We start from the raw sequence: 17,083 nt of genomic DNA, 5'->3' as shown, positions 1-17,083 counted from the left end.
GCTCTCTATGCTTTTGTTTGATTTAAAAGCGGCCTAGTTTTCTACAGTTACCATTTATGGATGTGGCCAAGCCTCCCAGTTTCGAGGTTCCCATACGAATGCTGTAGGCATTAACTGAAGAACTTCATCCCCTCACAGCTGGAAATGATGAATGGAGTTTTCTGGGAAACCTTAAATAAATCTGTTGTAAAATATGATATATATACCAGTATGTTGTTTATTCAACTGGGGCAGTATGTGTTTTCAAAATTGATAATATTAGTTTTTTTCTTAAAACACTAGCCTTCAGTTTTCTGAAAAAAATGCATAAATTTAAATGCCAAAATATTATAGTTTCGTCTAAAATTAGAGTGCAAATATTCAAAGTTAAAACACGAAGCAAATATCCTATTTTTAAAAAGTCTAGATACAAATAGAGGAAAAGTTGAAGCACAATACACACAATGTGTAGGTGCAAGGACCAACATGCATATGGATGAGCACAACGAATAATTCTGCATATACAAAAACTAACTGAATTTCAGAATCCTGACTTTCTTTATTTAAATGCCAGCCCATCAGGGTTATGAGAAAAAATAGTAAAGTGCTTTAGAGAAAATGGGTTATAAACTGTCATTGTTGAGTTTAGTGTTCTGACAACTTTGAAAGTAACTATAATGTAATTTCCCAAGTTGGTAGCTAAAATAATGGAACATCTGGATGCCATTGAAATGTATGACAATCAAAACGAGAGCAGAAAAGCAGTGGGAACAATGCTTTCCTTTGCTGATAATTCTTTGTGGTTTTGAACTCTTGCTCCAAACCTCCGTTGTGGCAATCAAAGGCAACTCCCCTCCCAAAGATTCACCTATCATTCCTGACCATATGAGTCCATCTCTGGGCCTGCTTATTGCTTCCAGCAGCTGTACTTTCTTCTGGCTTGTCTTCACTCTGCTGTCAGACCTTATGCTTGGACCCCTGTGTGAGGAGCTAAGCAGGGTCATATGTAAACTGGTCAGTGTGCTGATTTCAACCTCATATGCTGGGCCTTTCTTTTGGAAGTGTAGGCATCTCTAAAAAATGCCATTTGTTAGGCAAACATAGATTCCAATGCATTCTATTCTTCTGGGAACAAGGAATCCTATCGTGGATGACATAATGAAGTTGAACTGTGGCTACAAATGATCCAGATAGATTGTCTTGCAACTGGCAGCCTCATAGATGGTGCTTCCTTCTACAGTTTCTGGACTGGCCTTGCCATTTGTCAGATGTCTAAAGTTATACATTATGTTGTTAGAAATACCTGGGCACAGGCCTACATAGCTAAAGCTCCTCCTAGATAAGAACTAATGTAACCGAGACGCATTTCCTCCTTCCTGTATCTAACCACAACAGAGAGAAAGGGGAAACATTTTTTCTATCCAATCCAGCCAATACTTTCGAGTGCTTTGAATCTAGTAAGTATTGCCTCAGTGCCAGGAAAAAAACAGAGATAGTCATTAAGGGCCTTGTAATCTATGGTCTCACAATAGACACAATTTCATGAATTATATATTTCTTTACATTTTACCCTCAAAAAAGGATATTCTATAGAAGCATATTATTTTTCTTGCCCTTCCCTACTAAAAACCACATTTCAAGGTTGTCTGACAGTGGGGTCTGAGTGCAGAGATGACTTATTCTTGGCAGGCACGTCTGAGTCTTTCCAGAGTCCCTTTTACTGAACAGGTCCAAGTTGGGACTGATGTGGCATCTGGAAGGGTTGCCCTTCTGTCTGCGCATCCTATGTGCATCATCTGATGGGATTTTGCTTTTAAACATGGGAAGGCATATGTGTCCTCTCAAAGGCATGTCAAGCCTCAGCTACAATTTGGTTTGGATCTCTTCCCTCATTTTACACCACAACTTGTCGCCGGTACAGAATGCACACAGCGATGCCAAATGTGAATGTCGCTTGCATGCCCACATTTGGCAAATATTAACTGAGATCTTTAATTTGGGATTTTATAGACTGTCACCTAGTACATGATTTGTAAGGTACTGTTTAGTGCTGAAATTTTATGATTCTGTGGGATTTATTTGCACTTTTGTGAAAAGATGCTTACAATGAATCATTTTGCCTTCAATGAGGAAATGTTATATGCATAAGGTATAATATTAATATCCACCAGAATACTGTCATACTCTACAGTGGAAGAGAGAGGAGTGGTGCATATTTGTGCATAAAACATTCAGCTGTCTACGTTACTGTATTTAGTTTACAGGTTCAGATTTCTGATATAATTTTCCAAAGGACACGAGTTAATATGCAGTAATCTTTTTTCCCAAGTATTCAGAGATATTTATGTACAAATTTACTTACATCGTATATTTTTCCTTTCAGTAAGTGAATGCTGTAAGATAACGTATCACAACTCCAGGCAAGGGAGGGATTTTTGCTCCTATTTGTGTGTACTCTGGTCAAGTGCCAGACACAGCCTGCTACATGACATTATATCATGTCCAGGGTCTTTCTTTCAGCTGACCCCAGGCTGAAGACAGGGTAAGCAGACACCCGCCTTGAAATGGGCACCAAACCAGCGCTACAGAAGTACGAATAGGGGACGGGGCTGTGTCTATGCAATCTTCCAGAAAAGGTGACAGACGGTCCCTTACTTAAGGTCATTAAAAACCCTACCACATGCAATCTCACACAACCAAAAAAAAAAAAAAAAAACAACCCAAATTGAATGTGAATTTGTTAATATAGAAAATGCCACAAAATAAATGGATAAAGGCAATGGGGTGGGGGTTACAAAACAATATGCAGAGTATTCAATTTTTTGACAAATTTTATGCAAGATTATATGTAATATGTCAGCTTAAAGAAGTTATGAATGTTTATATTCCAAAGTGTAAAAAGCCATCATTATAGCATGGGAAATTATGAGTGTTACATTTTTCTTCTTTTTTGCTTATCTCTCTCTCTCTCTCCTTTTTTTTTTTTTTTTTTTTTTACAATGAACGTGTATTCTATATTATACACTTCTGGCACATCATAGTTACATATTTCCAGTTATTCTGTAATTAAAAATACCTATTTAAGAAATCTTACCACAAACACTATGTAATTTCTAAAAGAAAAGTGTTGAAACAGACCGTCATTTTCCCTCTTTCACTGAGGTACATATACACATGCTTTAAACCATTAGAGATCGAGTTCACTCTTCCTTACATGCTGATGTCCTTGAGATACGACAGGAACTTTTAAATGAGTTGCTCCTGGAAGTGTCATTTTTGGTAAATGGTTTTGTGCGTGTATCGAAGCACACATCATAGGTCTGTCACGGCCTTGCACGGAGAGATTTGCAATTCTTCATTCCGAGGTGGAGCAAGCGTGTTCTGGCTACTGCTGACAGAGACGGAACAACGTCTGCTGTTGTAAAATGCTAAATAAAAACCCCATCGTATTCTCTAGCTGAAACCAAAGCAGCCCATCTGAATTCCTGCATTCCACAGAATTTGTCTATTGCAGCCCTGTCTGCCTGTGGGCAAGGCTATAATGGTGCCTTAAATTGAAGGGCAGACATTCTGACTTCTTCACTTGATGAGAAGAGGTCTAAGACCGTTTTTGGTAATGATGGAACATGTAAAGATCAGACTTTGCTGCACTGATTTTCAAGTGGCAAAGAGGCTGTCCCCATACCATGAAGAGAAAATTTCAGTGGTTTTGTGACCCTATAGGATACCAAAAGTTGTTTTCACAGCAATGAACGGCAAGAGCAAATTAAATGGCTCTCTATATGCAGAAAGTTAGAAAACCTTTTTCATAACATGGGGCTTCAATGGTCGGAAGCCCCCTGCTCAGTAGGTACTAGTTGCCTAATTTAAATTGCCTGCATGAAGCTTCTTAAGAGGGCAATTAATGAGTACTCATACATTTTTTAAAATATTGAGCTTTTTCTATTTTATTTGGAAGTAGTATCCTAAAAGTAGATTTCATCTCAATCACATAATAGTGAAGGATACATTAGCACAGAGCTTAGCCCCATACCCAGTTTTAAGAATTATCAGCAAAAGTGTGCTGTGGCATGCCGGGAATTACAAGGTACCTCATAAAAAATCTACAATCTTCCTTCTGAATAATACATTTATGACCTCTTGAGGATGATAGGTTTCAGGTAAATACATGTGATTTAGGGACTGTTTAGGCACCAAAAACACACTGTGTTGGCAAGCAGCTTCTGTGCTGACTGGCACGCAGTAGGGTGAGGACTTTCCCCTTCCTGCCTGTCAGCTGACATGGTGGGAGCCCTGAAAACCCCTTGCCGAAGTACCTCTTTTATGTGGATTTCTGGGCAGTAGAAGTATGGATTATCTGGCTTGTGGGTTACCTGGAGCCCTAAACTTAAAGTTTACCCAACACTCATTGAGTGTCTGTGATGTCCCAGGTATTTCTCCAGGTGCTAAGGGTACTCCTCAGTTCTGGCCTCCAATCCTACAAAAGGTAGGGCCAGGAAGGGAGGGGACCCAGAATCTCCGAGAGCTCACCCTGCAGCTTCCTAACAGAGCTTAGGACGGCATGAAAGAGAGGAGGAGCGCAAAACTAGTAAAGGTGATGAATTTTGAATTATGGTATCTGTCACTGGATATTAACCAAGCTGTGGGTTGCCCCCACCAAGAATCTCCTAACTACTCGTGACTGGTTTATTATCTCCCCACAATTAGGGTACTGACATCTGAATGAAACAGAAAAAAAATCCCATTATGTGTTTAAATAATAAATACGCAGCATTAACAACTAAACACAATTTAGGGCCTTGAGGTAGTTACAGTTCTGGGGAAGGCAGGGGAGTTAATGATGAGACTGGGTAGGCCTGAAGATGGCTAACCGGGAAACCTAGTTACCTGCCCCATGCTAGTTCAGGAATACTTACTTTATTGAGACCTTAGATTCTCAGGAATGCTACAGCTCTGCCTTTGAGCTTGGATGCCTTATTCTCCATCTTGGAGTCGGACTTAGAAAGCCAGGGGTCTGCAGATCATCCAGGAGAGCCCCAGCGACCACCTTCATAGCCAGGTCAGACGCCTGGTGGACTCCCCACTCAGCCTATCCGAGGAGAACGAGCTGCTCCAGTGTACATGGTCACGAGCCATTTAAATGGATGTTGGCAAATGGAACGTGATAAATTCTGAAACTTTGGGCTCTTGTTCAGAGAAGGAAGGAAGGAATTAATACTTTTTTGCATGCATACCATGTGCCAGGAACCACGCCAGGTACAGTCATAGATGCTACCTCACTGAAGTACCGTAAGTATATTCAACTGCTATGAGCCAAACTATAAGCACGATGTGTAGGAAAAGACTCTAAGTGTTCAGGATTCTGCCACAAGAAGACTGCTTCTGTAATCACAAGGACAAATTTTAAGCTTCTAATCATCATGGCCAATATATATGAAACTCAATATGTGCAATGTACATACAACATGCCAATCCTCACAAAATCCTATGAAGAAGCCATTATTATTATTGTCCTCATTTACAGGAGAGGACGCTGAGGCTGGATGGGGAAAGGTTGCACAGCTAGTGTGTGGTGGGCTCTGCCTGTCTGTCTCCAAATCCTGTGCTTTAACCATCTCTGTCTATATTTGTGGTGAAAGATTAGATTGATATAAATTTTGGGTCAACATAAACTTTGAAAGGGCTACTATAATAAGGACATGGTTTTGTGCGATGTTTTATTTATTACTAAGTCAGATTGAATAATTGTGTAAAATACAGCACTGCATGAAAAAGAAAAAATTATCAAATTTATTGTAGGTTTTCTCAATTTTAAAGGAACTAATAGCATTCGCCTACTACAGCAACCCATTTTCCTTGGCTCTGCTGTTGAGACTCTCCTGACTTGTCTCCCTTGCAGCGATCTGCATCCGGCTGACAACCTTGCAGCCGTTCACTAAACCAGTCTTGCCACAAAATAGATGAGGCTGGTAGCCCCCGATTCGCCACAAAAGCAAGTCACTTGAAAGGTCCTGAAACAACAGCTCATTTGATCACGGCTGTCTGCTGCAAGCAGGAGACAAGCCTAAGTAGTTTTTCCTTTTCATTAGCAGAGGCACTTGAGTTGGAATCTCACGTTCTGATCCTGCTGCCATTACATTTTTTATGTTCCCACAGACGGACTGCAAGTGCTCGACAGGGTCATGCACATCTGGTGTCAGGCGCTGGCGTGCAGGGCTTCTGAAGGGCCCAGAGGAAGTCGGAGTGGACAGACCCTTCTGTAGCTCAGAGAGTGTGCTGCCCAAAATAAACTAGGAAAGCAAGAGGATGGGAGAAGAGGGAAAAGGTGCTTCAGGAGCACAGGGCAGATGGTCCATTTAGCAGCACTGCACAAGGGGCAGAAGGCAGCCCGGCTTCCAGGATGTGTGATTCGCAGTGGGGAGTTCGCATGATTGTTCAGAGCCATGCAAGGAAATCGGAACATCTTCTCTGAGAAGGGATAAGCCGTTTATGCGATTAGACCTGCTGGGTAAGAGGTTCTCTCCCACTTCTTCTCTCCCCACAGGACCCAACCAGCACTGCCCAGGAAAGCGTGAAGGAAGCAGCAGCATAGTACCGCATTCGGAAAGGAAACCATTCACAAGTAAACACAAAAGCAGAGCCTCAGCTCCCTGAAGCCTGTGTGCCCAGCTCAACAAGCTGTGACCTGCCCGGAGCAATTATTGGCCCCGAGCAGCCTTGAGCAGAGTGAAAAAGCCAGCTCATTTCCATTTCTACTCAGAGCCACTGGATGGAAGGACCTTCCCAGGCCCAAGGAAACAGGTTTCCTTTACTGTGGCTCTACTAATTAGGATTCAGATTCAAGGGAGAGCAAAACAAATGCAACCTTTCACTACCAGGTAAATTAGAGGTAGTTATTTATGGCATCAAGGATTTATTTCAGACAACTCTCCAACTGTGTTTGCCTGCAGATTATTACCATGGAGGCTAACCGGGGACACAGACAAGCAAAGCTAAGAAGTGCAGAACTGCTGGGGGAAGGCAAAGCAGACAGGAGGCCCATGACATTCTGTGTAATCCTAGGATCCAAAGCACCACCTCCCGCCCTTGGTTCATATGCAGAGGGGGCGGGAAGACGCCCTCAGCTGAGATCCCAACCAAGTCCTCACGTGCTGTCATTTCTAACCTCAACAAGGTCTCTTAAGAGACGCTGGGTGGGCCCCTTTCTTCTATTTCTATGGGTCCAAAGAGGCACTTGTGAAAAACTGTGGGGCAGAGACGACAGGAAACTAACCTTATTCTATAAAACCTGTGAATTATTTATTGTGAGAGGATTACGCATTGTAAGGCAGGTAAGAAAAATCTTCCTTTATATCAAATGTTGCAAAACAGGGGCTCATTGGTGTACACAGTGTTAAAAAAAAGGAAGGTGTCAACATTTACTATAGGGAGTTTGACATGTAAATCCAACTTTGTTGTTTGGGAAAAAATAAGAGTTTCTGATGATATTGGGCCCAGCTGTTTTCACACCTGCCAGGTCAGAAGGGGCAGGCTGAGCCAGGTCAGAAGGGGCAGGTGAGACCGCCCTGTGTCCCCCTCTACCTGCACCACACACGTACTACTCCTTTGAATTACCTGCTTCGCCCCATGGGCATCTCGCAATCTCTGTTTTGAACAAACTATCTTTGAGAATTAATATTTGCTTTGAGAAATTCGTTTGTGTCTCTGATTCAATATTGACGCTTTGGTCATTTGGGAAATACATCTGCCATTCACACTGCTGGGGAGCTCTCACAAAGGATGGCTGGCTCTCAAGGGCGAGCACTAACTGGAACTTTCTGCAGGAAGTGGAATGTCAACCCTTGCTCCCACCTCACACGAATGTGCGTGCACATGTGTCTGCACACACTCCACGGTTGCCATGACTACCCCTGTCACCACTCTGCCCCGTGTAACTAGACTGGGCATGACAAAGGCCACCCTGATGCCCTGCTGAAACCATCTTGGGACATTATTTCAGACTTAAAAAAACGATTGCTGAGAAGGGGTTCATTCCTTGAGTGAGAACAATTCCCATGGGAGACAATATAGGATTTTGGGGAAAAATGGGCTAGAAACCTTCAGTGAGGCGTGTGAATGAGGGGGGACTCAGAAAAGCAGGCCCATGAAGGGAGGGAAGCAGTTAGAAGCCATTGTACGCCCTGAGGGCCTTCGGTGAACATTTTAACTTGCAGCATGGAGCCTCGAACATGGAAATAACCACATTTGGATGGAGGTTTTATCCCCCTGAACTGTAACTGTGGTTGCCCAGGCCCTTAGCAAGGTCTGGTACATTAGACAGCCTTGTGAGGTGGCAAGGGAGAACGGAGGGGAGGGGCCAGGCCGGGGAATGAAGTCTGGCCTTCTGCAGAGTTTGCTTGGGGCTGCCATAACAAAGGATAAACACTGAGTGGCTTCCACGAGAGAAATTCATTTTCTCATGATTCTAGAGGCTCGAAGTCTGAGGTCAAGATGTGGACAAGGTTGCTTTCTTATGTGACCTCTCTCCCTGGCTTGCAGGTGACTGTCTTTTCCCTGTGTCTTCACGTGGTCTTCCTTCTATATGTGTCTGGTCCAAAGTCTGATTCTTATAAGGACACCAATCATAGGGCTGGGTTAGGGCCCACCCTAAAGACCTCATTTTAATTTAATTATCTCTTTAAAAGACCCCCAAAAAGGTCATGTTCTGAAGTACTGGGGATTAGGAATTCAACATATGGCTTTGGGGAAGGTACAATTCGGCCCGTAACACCTGGTCTACAGTACTCTTCCTCTGGAGTCCGAGCTGCCACTCACCGTGTGGGCACAACATCCTCTCAGTAGACTCTCAAAGTCCTGGAGCTCGAGGCAGTGCCCAGGAGCAGAGAGAGGCCCTGTCCAGAGCATGAAGGGCAGTGAGGGGCAGAGCAGTAGGTGCTAAGGAGCCGCTGAGGGAGTGGTGAATGGACAATCAAAGAGAGTAAGAGCGGATCCCTCAGCGTGTGCTGACCTAACACCTGGGAAATCTGTTAGAAAATGAGAGTGGGAACAGGTGATTCAATTTGCCACATTTCAGTATGCTGATGGCTGTTCAGGGCTGCATCTGGTCTATAGAGGGAGGAGACCTACAGTGGACACTACTATAAAATGATTATGTGTCCTCGGACCTCTCTCTTCTCTTTTCTTGGTCTCACTCTCTGCATGTATATGATGGAAGAGAAGCAGTTTGGATGACATGAATGAAAAACAGCTCCTTGAGCCCAGGACAGCAGCTAACTGTAGTGGCTCGTGCATAACCAGCAGTTTCATCTCTAATAGACTTCAGTGTGACAGGCAAAGGAAAAAGCACTCACTCCAATAACAGGATGTTAATGCCTATCCCCACCGCCAGGCCCAGAATAAGCACTGGATTAGGCTTTTAAGACAGGAGGAAAAAAGAGTGAGTGTCCATTAACTGAAGTTGATACAACATGAATGTAAACAATTGCAGCTTAAAAATCCTGGCCCTAGAAGTAGAGAACAGGGGAGAGGCTACCATGCTCTCTCGGGAGCTCTGGAAAACAGAAGGCACGCCCAACTCTCCTTCCGAGTCCCAAGCTGCTACAGGTGCTGGGTGTGTGCATGTATCTGCCATCTTTTTTGAGGGCCTACTGGTACTTCTTGCAAAGTTTTCTGAGGGTGGCAGAAAGAGGAACCCAATGTGAGAACCTTCCATTTCTCTTGGAGTTAAATTATGAAAATATGGACTTTTTAATGGGCTGAAATGAGCCTGTGAATCTTCACTTCCAGAAATGGTCATCATTTCCAAAGCAGATACTTATCAAATAAGAAACTGCTAAGGAGTGTGCTTGAAGCAGGGTGCAGCCAAGAGGAGGGCCCCAAGAAGGGATTTGTAATGGGGTCCAGGACTCAGGGTGTCCAGGAAATATTAGAAAGATGTATGTAGGATGTCCTCACCCCCACAGGCCTGAGCCAGGGGGGATGGGACACATGGAACAGGGCTATTCAGAGCTGTTTTGGGTAGCAAGAGCTTTGCAGCTAACCCCTGGCACAGTCATTTAACATATCTATAACCTTTAACTGGTTTCATGGATATGTTAAATAGCTGTGGCCCTGCTTTGAGCCAGGGGGATGGGAGTGACTTCCACCCAAGATGGGACTGGGAAGCAACTCCCCCTGGTTACAGGGCCTGTGTGAGAGCTTGGAGATGATTGGCTCCATGCCATGGGGCCACACCTGCCCAGACTTACTATGGCAGCCCAGTAAAGCTGGAAGAATACAGGGATGCTGGCAGGTGTAACTGACTGTAGGAGGAGTCAGAAATAGGGCTGCAAAGGAAGATGGGCACTGGGATTTTAAACCTAGGCCCGGCAGCCATAGAGTAACAGGAGGACCACAAGGTTTTGGGTGAGAAAGGAAGAGACCATGCAGCTCCAAAGTAAATGGGGAGGAGACCACGCGGCTCCAAAGTAAATGGGGAGGAGACCATGTGGCTCTGAAGGAAGGAGTAGACCACACGGCTCTGAAGTAAATGGGAGAACCACGAGGCTCTGAAGCAAGTAGATAGATAGAGGTCCATGTGGTTCTGAAGTGGGGAAAAGGACCCGGGGTTCTGAAGGAGAGTAGAGAGGACCACGTGGTTTTGGAGTGCTTCTTTTTGCCACGCGGCTTAGGCAGCAGGAGAGACTTTGCGCCATAGAGAAAGGGGAGAGAGGACTCTTGCTGGTGGGCCATGAGAAGGTGCCACATGGCTTTGGATTAACTGGAGATTGTAGCAGCCACACAGCTGATGGTGCCAGGAGCCTGAATCACGGACTTCTACTTCTTTTCCTGAGACACGGTACCCCGACCTGGGCACAGGGAGAGGGAAGGACTGTGCATCTGTGGGTATTCTAAAGGACTTTAGTATCTTATTGAAGACATTAGGTCATTATTCTAAGTTTGTGTAACTTTTAAATAAACAATTCCTTTCCTTTTCACCAGTCTCTGGCATCGAGAGAAGTCTTTCCTCTGGCGGCGGGCATTTCGAACCTAGCAGGTGGGCGTGGGGGGGAAGGAACCTCCAGAGACAGAAAGGGGGAATCCTTTCTGTAATAATTTATCGTGAACCACCACCCCCTTGCTCTGTAACATGCTCACTGAAGAAATCAATTTGCATCCTAAGGCAAGAAGGAAATGTTATAAAAACTGTCCAAACGGCAGTGTTTTTTCCCTCAGAAAATAAAACTTTAAAAGGGGATGAGAATTTCAGACAGGAAGGAAAAACAGTTGCAAGAGGTGTACTGTACAGAGAACCGAGATATGGACGAGGATGCTAAAGGGACAGACACTAAATAATTTACATTCCTATAGATCTAGTGTATTTCTCTGTAATATGCTTTGCCATTTATACTGACTGCACTATAAAATATCACCACTTTCTCTCGGCTACTTCAAGTTATACACACACACAATATCATTTCTCATCTGTCTTTATACTGGTTACTGGGTCCTGTCATCGTTTTTGATTTGCAAATAAACTATGCTCTCTGTTCTCTTTTGAAGACTTATCAGAGCCATCCAGCCCTGAACAGAGAAACATTTCAAGATCAAGAGGGAGGCAAGCTAATACTCTTTCAGCAAACAAGATAAAGCTTCACACATAATTAAGCCAGGACCATAGAGTTATTTAAGTGGATATATCTTTTAAGAACAGTCAAACTGCTATATGCTATTCAGACTGCTGGGGTCAGTGCTGAAAAAGAAAGGGAACTGACAAAGTGTTTGTTGAGGACAAGGGGAAAAGGGAGGGGCTAGAAAAGAGGGAGGGACAAACACGGTGGTTTAGCAGTCTGTGTGTGGTGGGCCCTTTGTGTAGTTCACCCACGAGGTAGAAATTATTAACTCCATTTCACAGATAAGGCAATGGAGGAGCAACGCCAATGGTAAGAGCAAGTATGTTCCCTTCTTTCTGTCTCTGAGATCAGGCATTTTACAGTGTGCTAATACTCCCCCTCCGTGATCTCATCTAGGGGTAAAATAAAGGTCTCTTAGTGTAATCATTCATTCACAGGACATTTACTGAGTGCCTCCTATTTTTCAGGTACGGGGCTAGATGGTCTGAATACAGAGATGAGTAAGACAGTTGGTGCTGACAATAGCCACCACTGTTCATGGGACACTTCTGTCTAACAAGTGGCATCCTGAGCACTTTTTACCTGCCATTTCATAGACTCTGTGTATCAACCCTATGTTAGGAATTGCTACCCCCACTTTACAGCTGAGGGAAAGAGGGTCCAGAGAGATCCAACATCCTATCCAGGCTCTGTGAATAGTCCCCAAACAGCACCTCAGGCCTGCCTGAATTCAACATCCTTGCTTTCCCACACTACTTCCATTCACTAGCTTGAGAGATCAAGTTGCAAGCCCACAAGGAGATTAAGTATAGGAAGTGAGGAAACAATCTGTACAAGTGGCTACAATATAAGAAAAAAATTAGTGCCTTTATTCCATTATTTCACAGATGCCTTCTCAGATCATGGGGAAACCAGGGCTGACGTCACAGCTACTGATACTAAGCTAGTACGTTAATTCACTATTTAGTTTATGCATTCATTATCAACTTTCTGCATCTATTTGCTGGAATTAGGCTTCTACCTCCACTACAATCACAATAGAATATCAAGGAATGTATATGACTGTGAATAAGTGAGCTGAAATTTCCATATTTGGGGAGTGAGAGAGGCTCAGACTAGTATTTTCACATAACGGGCTTCTAAATTAGGCGAGAGTTTAACATTTCAAATTCACCTAAGAGGTATATGCTATACTTGTGATTTTTTAAAAAACTTCTGTGCTGCTCTTATTTCTTTAGCAAGTCCCTTGGATTCTGTTAATAACTTTCCACTTACAGTCAGAGATTTGAGGTGAATGCTTACAGACTCAAAAACCCTTACACAGCCCATACATGATCAAGTAAAATATCTTAAATCAATGTACAGGCAGAAACCCAGCAGCGTACAATTAAAGTGCCTTCTATCATGAGGATAGAAAACTATAAACAAATCATTAATATCCTCCTGGTTACCTGTTCATAACTGTACCTGCTGGGTCAGCTTTTAAATGGGTCCTTTCAAGAAGAGAAACTTTATTTTATTGGGAAGGAGAGAGATAAAATAGAGCCAGAAGGTTAACAGGAGTTAAAGAGGAACACAGGGTCATCGTAGCAATTAAAGGCTCCCCAGGAGTTAATCACCCTCACCCAGCACTTACAAAGGACACCTGCATCAGCAGTTACAAAATCCTGTGTGCAGCGCGGAACTCTGATCTGCACTCTGCAAACTGCTGTTTTACTCATTCATTTATTTTGAGGGGCCGAGTTACAGCAATATTTTTTCCATGATCCATTTAGAAAAAAGGAAACGAATGTCACTCAAACTGTCCCAGCAGTGTGGCCAAGAATTATACAATCCACAGTGAGACCTCACTGGTTTCTGTCGCAGGAGCTCCACTAAATGAAAGAGCACATGAGATGAGGGGTCCCTGGGAGCAGGCCGAGGGCCAGCTGGGGTGGGTCAAAGGACCTCCAGTTTCAAAAATCCCATTCTGAAAACTCAGAAAAGACAGCGTGCAGCTTCCTAGCCGGAATCATGAGGGATTTGTATTGGACAGCGATTCCCTTTGACTCCCTGCCTTCCCACTGTTGACACAGCTTTCTAGGGCCAACATGGGACTGCTCCCATCCGGGATGCAATGTCGGCGAAACGAAACTCGGTAACTTCCCTGACCCCGTACACGCTCCACTTGACCTGAAAGGCAGCACGCCCAGGCAGCCAATCCCAAACACCAAACCCGCCCCGGGCCTTCTCACCCCAAACCAGGTTGACTGGGTGGCCCCGGGCAATCAGGTGTCTTCTGTTTTTCTTCTCCTTGATCTTTATTCTTTACACTAAACACGCTTCCTGCCTCCTGCCCCATTTGGCAGTTCTCTGAATGGAGACAGTGCACTTCATGAAGTGTTAAATAAAGTTTGTTTCTACCACCTAAGCAGTCTCCTTTAGTCATTTTTTAACAACACTCATCCAAAACACCATCATCTCTCACATGGCTCCCTCTAAAAGGCCCCTCATTCCCTGCACTCCTGGTGCCCGCCCAGCCTGTCCCTGCCCAGCAGAGCAGCCGTCCCCCTCTTACCTGGGCGATTTTGCTTCACGTTACCCCAGCTTAATGGCTCCCACTGCACTCAGAAAAACATCTGAACCATTACTGCAGGCTTGTTTGCTTTCTCCAACTTGATATAGTACCTCATTTACAGCCCCCCTCCCCCACCTTTCTACCCTGAGCCACACTGGCCTTGAATGGAATCTTGGCTTCCTGTCACCAAGTTCTACCTCCTTAAAGAGGCCTTCCTGACCAGTCTATTGAACATGGCCCACCCCTGGCCCCACTTTCAGGTACTACATGGAACCTTCTTGGAGTGGCCTTAGAGAGCTTGTAACTGAAGGCATAGCATTTATTTATCATGTGTCTTCCCATCCTTTATGTTCCCTCTGTATCCCCAGCAGGCAGGGCAGCCCCTGGACATGGCCGAAGCCGGTGGTTGCTGCCTGCAGCTCCTTCGGCATGTCAGGGCCTGGAGCTGCTATTGTGGTGGAATAGGGAGGTGAAGTGAAATCTTTAGGAGGGTCAAGGTATCATGACACCATAGGATAATAATTAAAACCACGGTGATTATGACTACACTTTACTGAGCACCTACTTAGCACTAGATATTGGACTGGATGTTTTACACATAGTTCATATTTGAACCTCCCAACAGCCCTCTAAGGTTGCTAACTGCTATGCTGCACTACTTTGTTAGGCAGAGTAGACCAGATACTAAGAAATGGTGTTCCAGATCCATCTGTGTCAGACTAAAGAACCAAAATCTTTGGTCGGTATTGATATAAGTCTGTAAAGGATGTGAAACCATTTAGGATTCTTTTGGGAAATAAATTCACATGCCTGGAAAACACTCTGTTCTTTTTTCTACAGTCACACTCTGTACCACACACACCCTGAGGACACCACCTTTCCAGGGACAAGCCCATAAGTGATCTCGGACAGATCCCCCAGCTAATGAGACACCCTCCCTTTTCCCTGCTGGGAGGTAATGGGTTCAACCATCTGAAAACACAGCCTCTCCAGGAGCCCTGGACTCGTTGCGGCAAAGGAAAGGAGCACATAAATATAATGTAAAGTGTCATTATTCTGGCAAACGTACTCTAATTCTGGGCCAGGTACATACAGCAGCCTAATAGTATAATTTTGAAAAAAAATTATAATAATTATTTTTTGGCAGCCTGGAGTCTTTCATCTTTATAAGATGATACCAATGTTTTAAGAGGATTATTATAATGCTGCATGGTAATAATAATAATAATAATAACCCCTTTATTATGTGTAATGCTTTAAGAGTTTTAAAAATACTTTGATATAAAGATATAAGATTTGATCCTAATAGCTATCCTTTGAGGTATGCATATGTGTACGCCAGAAGGACCTATGAATTCCCGCAAGTCTTTCTTAGGGCCTAACAGATCATCTTAGAAGCATGGAGACATTGTAAAACCCTAGCAAAGCCCTAACTTCTAAGCATTGTCATCTGTTCTGTACCAGACTATCACACTTAAAGCATCATGTCATATGTACTACTCAGACTTCAAGCTTCCCAATAAAGATACTATTTGAGAAGTATAGAAAGAATGTGCCACAAAGCCCTTTCATGTATATTTTTTCATCCCTTGCCTTGTGGTGTTTTTTTTCCCCTTCCAGAAATAATGCTCTTCTAGTTTATAATTGCTGTTTATGTCTTAATGAATTATAGGAGTACATTTTATAGTTTCAGAAACAGTCATCTCGGGCAGTGAATCAACTAGCAGCCTTCTCTTCCTCAACTGTCTCCCAGAAAAAAAAAAAAAAGCAACAAAGACAAAGCGAGGCACTTCACAGAAGATGCACTTCACTTTAACTGCGCTACCATTGATCCTCCTCATTCTACATCTGAGGCTGTGGTGGCTCTGGGGGCTCTGCTGCTGACTGTCCTTTCCTATTATTGACAACGGGGCCTGAAGTCAAGGCAGAGACACCCACGCTTCTGCTTGTTTTCAGCAAAATGCCAAGGCCGCTGTGCCACCTTTGCTCAGTACACAGAAGTGCATTCCAAGGAATATACCAGAAATCTCCAGTCAGCCTGAGAGAAGTATCTTTATTGTGTAAGCCAGTGTTCAAATATCTTAAAGTTCTAGTTTATGTTGAAGGTTAAAGAAGTTTAGCGAAAGTCAGTTTTAATGAGTGCCAGTTCTCTCCATGCGCTTACCTCCAGAAAATGTTCTGCCTGCTGCTCTCGATCCAATTTCCTTGAAGTTGTTGTAATCAGACCTGTGTAGAGATGAGAATATTTGACTTGTAAATACCAGGGGCAAGTAGTTTCCTGAGCCTGGGAAACAAGTCCAGTTAAAGGAAAAGCAAAAGTGACGGGAACAGTCCCTGTCCAGTCCCCAGTAGGATCCAGGTGGGCTCAGAATTACACTTTTTTTTTTAGGGTAAGCAAGTTAAGAATCTTCAGAATTATTTAAATTATTCTTTTTATTTTTATTTACTGATTTGAGAGGGAAAGAGAGAGAGAGAGATGAGAAGGAGAGAGAAACACTGATTTTTTGTTCCACTTATTTACACATTCATTGGTTGCTTTTTTATGTGCCCTGATCAGGGGATCCAACCTGCGACCTTCGTGTACGGGGACAATGCTTTAACCAGCTGAGCTACCCAGCAAAGCCTTCAGAATTATTCTTAAAACAAAAGAAAATTTACAAAGAAAATCTGAAAAATTTGTTCGGGTTTTGCTCAGGTATTGTAATCACTTTGGTGGTGTAAAAACTCACTAAAGAACCATTGTTTTTCCGATAATGGGGAATTTCAATGATTTATTTGCATATGACTAAAATTCTGTAGTAGGAACCTCATTAAAGATTTTAGAATTCTTGAACAATTAATACATTGTTGATGCTGATTAGATTCAGGGTATGGAGCAGCAATTTCTTATTTAACTTTTTTTATGCTTATCATTTTTTGGATATATTTTTAAAAA

General features: G+C 43.4%; 1 protein-coding gene across 1 annotated transcript in view; it reads right to left on the bottom strand.

Moving 5' to 3' along the window:
- Positions 1–17,083, bottom strand: part of FAT3 (FAT atypical cadherin 3) — a 634,426-nt gene that overhangs the window by 174,171 nt on the left and 443,172 nt on the right. The window contains exon 4 of the mRNA XM_045191687.3: positions 16,313–16,374. Coding sequence (XP_045047622.2) covers positions 16,313–16,374 — 62 coding nt within the window. The remainder of the gene's footprint in view (positions 1–16,312; positions 16,375–17,083) is intronic.

This window comes from Desmodus rotundus, chromosome 5 (genome assembly GCF_022682495.2).
Source record: "Desmodus rotundus isolate HL8 chromosome 5, HLdesRot8A.1, whole genome shotgun sequence".
Lineage (NCBI taxonomy): Eukaryota > Metazoa > Chordata > Mammalia > Chiroptera > Phyllostomidae > Desmodus > Desmodus rotundus.
The sequence above is the reverse complement of the archived record's forward strand: the minus strand, read 5'-3'. Positions and strand labels throughout refer to the sequence as shown.